The sequence below is a fragment of the Phalaenopsis equestris genome, unplaced genomic scaffold (genome assembly GCF_001263595.1).
Source record: "Phalaenopsis equestris unplaced genomic scaffold, ASM126359v1 Scaffold000164, whole genome shotgun sequence".
NCBI classification, from domain to species: Eukaryota; Viridiplantae; Streptophyta; class Magnoliopsida; order Asparagales; family Orchidaceae; genus Phalaenopsis; species Phalaenopsis equestris.
Genome location: NW_018164606.1, coordinates 328954 through 339851, shown reverse-complemented (window position 1 = coordinate 339851; position 10898 = coordinate 328954). Strand labels below are relative to the sequence as shown.

The 10898-nt window shown below is 38.8% G+C and overlaps 1 protein-coding gene across 1 annotated transcript; it reads right to left on the bottom strand.

Moving 5' to 3' along the window:
* Positions 1-3973: 3973 nt before the first annotated feature.
* Positions 3974-5708, bottom strand: LOC110022036 (transcription factor MYC4-like). Its single transcript, XM_020720813.1, has one exon. It carries the CDS (start codon positions 5416-5418, stop codon positions 4246-4248), a length of 1173 nt encoding a protein of 390 aa, XP_020576472.1. The 5' UTR covers positions 5419-5708; the 3' UTR covers positions 3974-4245.
* Positions 5709-10898: the final 5190 nt, after the last annotated feature.

Here is a 10898-nt window from a genome sequence, read left to right as displayed (position 1 = left end):
TTAGCTACAGATCCACCACACGAAAGAGGAAGTAAAGAAGAATGGCAGAAACAGGAAAGAGGTGAGAAGGAGAAGACAATAGGAGCCGCAAAACGCACATGCTTCCTCAGATCGGCAAATAGAAGAAGAAAATGGCTCTTCTTACCTTAGGTCTGTCGGTCGAGGGACGACGAAAGAGGAGAAGGAGAAGGGGACGCGAGGGAAGCATCGAGGAATGACCTTAGAGTAGACGCGGGGAAGCAGCGGGAAATCACCAAGGGTAGACGCGGGGTAAAGGGTAAAAGTTTTGGACGAAAGCGGAAGACGCGATGGTAATGTCGCTGCCCGCTTTCACTCCGCTTCCGCCGCCAGAATGCCCGAAGTCGCGAACCAAACATGTGACTTTCACGAAAAGCTGCGTGTAATAACCGCGCCGCACCTAAAAAGTGCTCCCAAACAGACCCTAAATCTCATCTCGACTTCCCAACGCCACTAGCACTATATATAGTCCTTGTATTTGCCCAAAAATGATTTACACAAATCTTGAGTCAATATAAAATTATTTACACGAATCTCGAGGTAATATTAAGGCTGTCACTTGTAAAAATGAGGCCTTTTTGGTTCTCTAGTGGTAACATCTACTTTTTATTGAATAAAATGAGTCATGATTAGCTCCGAGGTGGCAAATCTTTCTCTCTCCTCTTCTCTCTCTCTACTGCTCTATCCCTTGGTTATAGTCTACCAGACAAATTTGATTTCTAACACATTACCTCACTACTTCGGTGTGGGATGTGTAGCTTCTCGTCCTTCCATGGCGTACTCCTTCTCAGCTCGCTGGAGCTTCGTGTTGAAGCTTGCAGCCATCGTGCATGGCTCCTCAATGTCTTTCGACCACTTCTTCTATTTGATTCCCCATCTTTTATCCCCTCTTGTCAGAAGAATAAGACAAAACAACGACGATCCGATGAAATTGTTAACAGAAGTGAGTTGGTGCGGGTTTCGTAATATAAAATTATTCTCCATAGCAGTTGCAGCATCGATGGATGAGGTTTCTTGTCAGAATCACTACTTCGGTGTGGTAGTTGCAGCATCGATGGATGAGGTTTCTTGTCAGAAAGACACGATTGATCCCTCCATAAAGAAGAAAATAAAATGGCGATGATCTGCTGAGCTTGGAGCGGAAGCGGGTTCCTTTGAGGGTACGTAAATAACAATATTTTACTTGTTAAACATGCAAAACCTCCAGTTTAATAATATTAACTTTTAAAAGGTAAGAGATTCAAAGATATTATTTAGTTTATAATATAAAAAATTATAATAAATGTGTTGTTTACATCAATAAAAGTTTAACTTTTAAATAAAAATGGACTATTTTTTTAAAATTTTAATCGTAAGAAAATATATGTTAAATAATATTTTGAGAGCATGTCATTTTCTTAAAAAATATTATTTAATTCAGATCTTTTAATAGTGTGTTCGACATGTGCAAAGTTCGTGTTCGATATGTTTTCAACACTAGAGTAAGAGTGTCTGTGCATCACGCAAAATTATTTCATATGGACACCGTATGCATCTCATGCAGTGTCCGATCTACACCGTCCGATCAAAATTTTTTTTTTTTAAATGAGCCCATGGAAATATATATTTACGGTAATCAACGGATGAAACAATTCTTCATCACAGACATATTTATGGTAATCAACGGATGAAACAATTCTTCATCACAGACTAATATTTGTTCCCTTTTAAAGAGTTGAAGATAAATAAATTATACACAATCAATTTTCACATCAAGCTTAAATTAATAATTCAAAATTTTAAGAGATTTAGCAATAAAAATTAACTAAGCTCTTAACGCTCGTTCTTGTTTGACAACTTAAGGGAAAAATATTACGTCATGGTACGCCATATGGTTGTAAGTGAAGAGTGAGAGAGTAGTGTTCGAAGGTAGAGTACATTGGTTAGAAATAAAATGAAGTAATCTTCCTAAGAAAAAGAGATTAGGTTAGAGAGCAACTACAACATGTCAAAATTAAACCTAGGAATAACGAATGGGTTTAAACCGATCAATTAGTAATCCCAACCCTAGCTGTTAGCAACAAATCAGAATAAACAATAATGCTAAAAGATTCACAACGGTAAAATGATAATTTACCGTTTTAGCATTCCAATAAATTTTAACACACACTCAAATAATAAAAGTGATAGGTAAAGACACTAGAAGTAAACTACTATATAATTGTGAGTACATAGACTCACTCTTTTCCTGAGCTAAGAAAGATTGAATTATAACATCGATGTATAATAATATTTCAACAATAATAGTCGTAGCGTGTCATGAAGGCCATAGTCGATTACTATAGAGACGTTTGTTCTTCATGAATGTTGTAGTGCCAGCTTACTTTAGAGACCACTGTTGAAATTCATGGTAGAATTTGGTAACATGAGTCACAGATGGTTCCTTTAGGAAGATTGATTGGTCATATAGGCCATAGTAGAGAGTTGCAATAACGTCTATAGACGGTAAAGGCTGGAGTTGGGAGAGACGTGAGCCATGTAGGCCATGATTGATCGCATAGGCTGTAGACGAGAGCTGTAATAAAGTTTGTAGGTCAAAAAGGTGTCAGTTTGGGGCTCATACACTATGATAACTTTAGCCATAGAGGTTGGAGCTACATAAGCTATGATAATGTCCGTAGGACTCATAGGCCAGAGTTGGAGGCTACACAAGCTATGATAACGTTCGTAGGCTATAGAGACTGGAATTTGGAGCTGCATGACTTGTGATAAAGTATGTACGTCACGAAAGCTAGACTTTGGAGCTGTAGATAGAGTCCCTAGGTTGCGGAGGCTGGAATTGTGGGAGTTTTATAAGATGTGCACCGTGTAGGTCATAGTTGGTCACATAGACTATAATGGTGGGCAATAAAGAGAGAGGTTCAGAATTATGGAGAGTCCTCATATCTTGAGTATGACATCCTTAAGCAATTATTGCGGAGTGTGTTGTTACACCATCCCATGAGAGGTTGTTGCAATGTATGTGGGGCGCGTCGTTGCACTGTATTTGAGATGCATTCTTACACCATCTTCGGAGTTTGTTGTTGCACCGTCTTTAGGGTACATACGTCCATACATTATTTTTGACGTGCAAGTTGTGCCATTTTGGAGTGTTGTTACACCATCTTCGAGATGCATTGTTACTATATCTTCGAGAGGCATCGTACATTGCATCGTATGTTGGGCATTTCGTTATACAGTATTCTGGGTGCATTGCTCCATTGAATGTTTCGTTACTCCACAAGGCTTGTCTTTACTCAGCACGATGCTTCATTACACTACAGTGTACACCGGGATTCTGCAGCGCATGTTGTGATACAACAAGAGGATTCGTTTTAATGAGTATGGGCAACCAACATTACATAAGTGATTAACATTTGCCGGACCCTTAGCGTGGAACCCTAAACCTCAACACCTCCTCTAAGTATCGAACTTCCTTCGGTTCATGGTCTAGGTCCTCATTTCCCATTACGAAGAGATAAGACTATATTTATAGAGTTTAGGAGAGGCCTCCTGACAGGTAAAAAATGAATCCTAACCACTCTTTCGAAATGCCCAGAGATATTCCCTCGATTAGACGATATTATGTAACAATTTGAGTGACTTAACGATGTCTGAATTGAGTGATCACATATTAGATTCGACTCGTCGAGTTGCTAGATTTGACTGTAAGCTTATTAGATTAGAAAACCATTTGATCTTTCAATGGACACTAGAAGCTTTAAAAATTGGTTGAACAGTTCGATCTAGACTTGATTTGACTCGAGTTGGAACAACTTTGGTGTCAATGTCTCGTCAAGCCAGTCATTTATTGTAAGGTCGTTGAAAGTAAAGTTTTGAATTATTTTTAATTGAGATTTGAATTTTTGTTTTTTGAAAAATTTATTTCAAAATTTATGTCATGTCTGAGAGATTCATGCAGAATAATGCTGTCAAATTGCTAATGCACTTTAATCAACAAGAAAAAGGAGCTGCAATTAAGAGCCCATTAAAAAAAAAAAACTTACAAAAAAATTATTAAAGTAAAAAAAAGGAATGAAGAACTTTCCTTTGCATTTCCACGTGGAAAAGCCTGCACTTATTACCACCGACGGCCTGACTTTCTTTCACGTTGTCCTCTGTACAAAAGCTAGAACACCAAAAGAATGCAAAGCGTGCGTTAATTGGTAGCCGGGAAGCAAAGTAGAGACATGGAAATGGAAAAATCTTTCAGTCCTTCTCGAGACGTGCAAGTAGAGCGGATCTAAGCAAGTCATCGCCTTGTAATGCGCCGGGCACGCGGACAACTACATCCTGAATCACCACCTCCTTAAACCTTGAAACAGAGGCGCGGCTGACCTCAACGTCGAGGCTCCGCAGCGCAGCCATCAGCTTCGCCGGCGGGTGGCTCATATTCTCCGAATGGACCTTGATAATGGCGTCGAAGCCCAAAATCTTGACCTCCACCTCCATGTTTCCCATCCCGGCGCTAACGGTAGTCGTGGTGCAGCTTGGTGCCCCACTACCATCCTCATTCATCCTGCTCCTCTTCACTTCGGCCTCCAATTCCTCTACCTTGGCGCGGAGCTCTTTTATATACGAAACAGCGTCGGCGAGCAGAGAGGCTTTATCCATTCTCGACACGTTGGGGACAACCGAACGCAGGGCATAGAAACGATGGTTGAGCTTCTCCCTCCGCTGCCGCTCCGCCTCCACGTGATTCACGGCGTTCTCCCTCCCACCCCCATTCTTCCTTCCACGCTTCTTCGCCCGCCGCCGGCCCAACAAATGCTCGTCCTCTGATTGCGAATGCTCTGAGTCAACAGAAGAGGAAAATGCCGCATTTTTGCGCTGCGGGTGTCTTGAAGCAGGGGGCGGAACAACGCCTTCTTCTTCAGGGGAAGAAAGGAAAGCATTGATCTGCTGGAGAAGCATCCAGTTCTCCTCAACGAAGTCGGAGGATCCCAGCTCGAGGACCCCGCAGGAGCTTATGGGAAAGCAGACGAGAGTCTCGATGCCGTGGAGCTGGGCTTCGAAAGATCGGTCGCACCCGAAGCTTTGAAGCGCAGGGGCGCCAGCAAGCCAGATGGGGGCCTGCGTTGCGTAAGCACGTGCTGGCGCTGGAGCACGCGCATGGCCAGCGCTAAACGACCTCGTGAGGGACACCACGTAGAACCACTCTGTGTCATCGCCGTCACCGCAGGAGTCGAGTTCCCCATCGCATGCGCTGCGTTTACCGCGGAAATGTCCATCGCCGAAGGCGAGCATCTGTTGGTCAGGCCAAGCTCGCCAGAAAATGACATAGGTCCACCACTCGGGTCGGGAATTGAGGAGGCACTGGAGGCGGTACTGAAGCATCGAGAGCGGCGAGCAGGAGGAAGAGGGCGAGGTTAGCTCTTCCATTTGCTAGAGGTAAAGGCTGGTGGGGGATCAAAAGGTGGTAGAAAGAGAGGCAATGGAGGAATGCTGGTGTTTGTAGCTCTGCTCTACATTTGGAGCTCATGAGTAGCGGGAATATATGGAGCTCTGAGGTTGTCGGCACGTGGGCTGGAATGCGAGCCTGTCCAATGGGCGCCCTCTCTCTCCCGCCCTCTCTCTCTTCCTATTGAGGCGGACGCACACCGAGTGTCTGATCTGCCGTTCAATAATTGCACTGCGCTTTAATAAATTTTGAAAATAATGATTTTTATTGCGGGAATGTTGATATTTTGTGAATAAATATGAATATCGGGACGGTGTATAAACCTCTACAATCCTTTCGAGCCACTATTAATTTGAACTTAAAATTACTTTAATAAATTAGCTTGAATTTGAGGTTTATTCTATAAAATTAATTCTAAATCTCAATTTGACTTATTTATTATGAAAAAAAATAATATTAATCTAATTTAATTTATAATAACATGACAAATAGAATGATGTCGAGTTGAGATTGAAAACATAAAAATATGAATTGAAACATTAAACATTTTAATTAGGTTAGGCTCAGGATATGGGCTAGGCTTGGGCTGGATTGAGCTAGGGTTGGCTAAGGTTAGCTAATGTTGGGTGAGGTTGGGCTAGGTTGGGTTGGGTTAGGTTAGGTTGGGCTTGGGTTGGGTTAGGTTAGATTGGGCTAAGTTCGGTCGGGCTAGGTCGGGTTGGATTGGGTTTCGTTGGGTTGAGCAATCCGATTAGGTTGAAATAGGTTAGGTCGAGCTAGGTTGGGTCTGGCTAGGTTGGGTTGGCTTGGGTTTGATTGGGTTTGGTTGGGCGAGGTTGAGTTAGTTGGGTTGGGTTGGACTAGGTTGGGCTAGGTTGGGCTGGGTTGAGTTGGACTAGGTTGGGTTCAACTGGGTTAGGATTAGGTTTGGGCCATGTTGGGTTCATGTCAAGATGTGATTGATTCAAGTTCGGGTGAGGTTCAAATTAGGTTTGCTTCAAGTTCGAGTCAGGTTGGGTTTGGGTCAGGTTAGGATCTAGTCAGATTCTGGTCAGGTTGGGGTCTGGTTGGGTTCGGGTTAAGTTCGGGTCATGTTGGGTACAATTCAGGTTGGGTTGGGGTTAGGTTGGGTTTAGGTCTAGTTTGAGTTAGGTTCGCGTTAGGTTGGGGTCAAGTTCGGGTCAGGTTGGGCTTGATCTAACTTAGGGCTAGCCCAAACATGAGCCAAACCTAATTGCTACTTAATTATTTTATTTTAAAAAATTAAAATAATTAAAATAAAATAAAGGAGGAGGACAGCCGATCAAAACACCGCCTAAGAGGAGAAGGAAAGAAATGGAGGAAAAAAGTGCTCCCTGAACTGTGGAGAGGAGGGGGCTACTTATAGGTGTTAGAGTGATATAGTTGGTGCTAGGAGTAGTTGCCTCCCATCGATCGACCTCAACAATCATCGATTGATTATAGTTCGACGGTCATGCTTCTCTAAAAAGCTGTTGTTCCCATGGATCGCTAGGCGGTGAAGCGAATCGACGAATGGCCGCCAGGCACGTGTGGGCACCAAGGCACTACGTGCAGAGGCACACGAGCTCAAAGGTATCGCACCACTGAAGTCATGCAGTAGTAGCGCCGCTCGCTGCACGCATGTAGGGGCCTTAGGTTACATGCATGAGCGCGTGGAGCCTGATCAAGAAAAATGACAACCCTGACCCACCCGACTGAGAAAAGATCAAGAAATTCAAAACAAGAGTTAGTTTTAGCGGACCTTGGAGTCTATGTTGTCTCCAAGGAGAGGAAGTTGGGGTCAAAATGTGTCGATTTTGACAAGAGCTTGGATGAACTTCAAATTGATCAATTTTGATATTCTTCTTTAAATTTTATTATATTTTAAATTTAGAACTGATTTGACCTCAATGTAAGGGCAAAATTGTAATTATCATAAAAAATATCCTAATTATCTTCCAAATTATCATATGCTAAGTGAGCCTAGAGATGGAGTTTGATTTAGGAGTGGAGAGGATAATTTGAAAATTTTTGGAGATCTAGACGCATTAGAGGAGTCTATTTTGTAAAATGATACTCCGTCTGAAAAAATTTATCTGTGAAGAATTTTCTCGTATGAAAGCTCGCGACAAAAAAATTTACGCAAAAAGTGGTCTAATAGCTGATGAAACTTAATTCATGTTATTCAAACATTTATAATGAACCAAATGTAGCATAAAAAATAATTTATGTAAAAGGTGGGAATATTCCAAGCACTACAATGATTTATGGAATGAACGATAATTTCATAGCGTAAAATATAATATTTTAGAATATTCCATCTACGAGCTGCATTTCAATCCAACTTTAGAGTTTGATTGTAGTTAGATGCATTTGATTTTCATTTTGCATGTTTTATTGTAGGTTTATTTTAGATCCTTAGGGTGAATGAAGGCTTAACAAAAAATGAGGTCGACAACTACTAGCACCGAAATTAAAAATCTAAACAGTTAACATAGGGCGAAACTGTAAAGAGAAATTTACCACGTTGAAGCATAAATACTTTGACAAATTTATGCAGTATAAGCAAGCTAACTTTCGATGTACTCCATGCAGATAACGTTCCAAATGCCGGAAAATCGTCTATAGTTCAAATTAAGGTTATTTTAATAGAAAATTTCATTTAATAAAAATGTCATATGTGATGGCATATGTTTCTCAAAGAATTTATAACTCATATCTCAGCGGTTGTTAATATATATAAATTCTTTCTTTTCTCCTATTAGAACAGAATAATTGATGTTAGAAACAATGGTGTTGTTATACATATCTCATATGAAAGAGTACATGAAGTAACAATTACTGGCTAACAAGAGTTCGATGAGGCGGTTTGATTATACGGTGTGATGCCATCATAACATAAGCCTAACCTAACATTATATACCTCCACGACAAAACAAGGATATTTCTAATTAAAATATTTTCTTGGTTCTCTATCTGTGAGATGACTCATTAAATTGATTTCACTTGATCTGTTATTATGTCATCTTATATGTAGAGTAGTACACATAGAAGCAAATAGTCTTTGAAGACGTGAAATATGTGTTAGATAATGTAGGTTTTTAAATGAAACTTTTTTTCCGCCTCTTTCTATGTTAATTATGAATCTAAGACACTCACAAAATTTGTGCTAATATATTACATCAACATATAAAATAATATGTATCTATTTACACCATGATCAATCCTCTCTGATTTCAAACCTAACTTGGAGACTAGTTTTTTGTTATGTATACATCTTTTAGAACTAAATTTTCCTTAGGATTTGTCTCAGTAATCCTGTAACATGATCGAAGCAATCTCGGGACATATTGAACTTAATTTTAATTTTTTTTATATTTTGAGAGCAACATATAACTTAGAATGGAATGTACAATATTTTCACAATCATATTTGTGCATCATTCAATAATTCATCAAAACATCAGCATTTTTTGGTTTGGTGGTTCTTCATGCAATTGACTTGGATAATATGATCTTGTTTTATCAAAGACCATTTTTACAAATCTACTTCAATCAAATTTTGGTTGAGGAACATAACTCGTTGAAAGAGCAAAGCTAATAGAAAGGTTAATATAAAGTCCAAAACCAATAATCATATTGAAATCCTCAATGATATAAATCATACCTGACCTCATCATGCGTTAAGTATTATTTGATTATTGTATTTCTAACATGAAAATCGAAACCTGCCCTTATATAGGTGAGTTGGAAGTTGAGATGTCAGTTACATGAAGGTCTCAACATCATTCAAGAACTCTTCAGTGAGTCTTTTTCTATCCAGATTTAGTCACTTATATATCCATGAATTTAATGTGTGAATATCCATAGATAATCTATATATATTTTAAAAGAGTTTATAAAGCACAACTACTATATGGAAATATTAAAATATTTTCATATAGAAATAAGATAACAAAGAAACTTGCATGATGCACACTTATCATTAAAAAAATTGAAGATAACATTAAAAAAAAATATCACTATTATAACTTTTTAAAGTAAAATACATATTTTCATGCATAAGTTTAAAGTACCAAAGTGTTCTATATGTAAATTTGAATATTTAGGTTTGAGATACAAAAATATGTAAGAATTTTGTACCAGGTATGTGAATTTCCTTTAAGAAGGAGAATTTACATTCATAGCACACAATTTTTATTTATTAACATACATGAAAACAAACCTTTTACATTATCATGCATATCGCTCAAAACTTAATATCATATAAAAACATCACTATTACAACTCTTAAAAGTGAAATAAACATTTTCATGCATAGATTCAAAGCACCAAAGAGCCATATATGCAAATTTGAAAGTTTAGGACATTTGAGATACAAAAATATGAAAAAATTGTATGTCAGGCATGTGAATATTCCATGAAAAAAGGGAAATATACATTTATAGCAATCATTTCTTATATATTTACATATCTCAAAGCTATACTATCATATATTCCCACATATCACTCCAAACTTTAATATCACATAAAAAACGTCATTATCATAAGTTTTTAAAATTGAAATACTTATTTTCATGTATAGGTTTAAAGTACCAAAGCGTCATATATGTAAATTTGAAAGTTTAGGTTCAAGATATAAAAAAAATGTATTAGAACCGTGTGCTAGACATATATGTGAAGTTTTCTTTAAAAAAAGGACTTTACATTCATAGCACACAACTCTTATGTATTTGCAAATCTCAAAGCTAAACTTTCATATTTTCACACACAACAGTCCAGACTTTGCTATTACATCAAAAACATCACAATTATATGGAAATATGAAAATTCAGGTGTGAGATACATAAACACATAAGAATTGTGTGAAATATACTTTTTCATATATTGATTAAAGAACGAAGGTGTCATGTACTTAAATATGAAATTTTTGGTGTGGGACACATACAAACATAATAATTGTGTGCTAGATATGCAAATCTCTCTTTAAAATTTAAATATTAGATATGAAAACATCTAAGGCTTGAGTTGTGTGCATATAACAACAAGATACATTACCTTGAATTTATAACAATTAACTGGCCCTAATGATGCAGGCAGAGCTACTTAAAACACTGTCCAGATTAAACGCAAACAGAACGTGGGAAATAAGGCATAATTAGAGGAAAAATAAATCAACAAACTCTATACTTCCGGAATCTGTACTGCTCGGCATGGTTGGAGACGTTTTGGCTTGCTGAGGAAAAAGGACGCCATGGGGATCCTTCGTGACAGCTTCGCTGAACGGCGAGGAAGGTGGGCTATACCTATTAGGCCGTGGCTATCAGAGCTGCGGAGAGCGCGCGCTGGTTTCGATGGCCGTGCGAGAATCGTTTCGGATTCGAGATTTAGAGTTCGGACGGCAGAAGCGGTGGTGACAGTCCGGCCGTGGGTGAAATAGCTGCGAAGGTGACGAAGGGCGT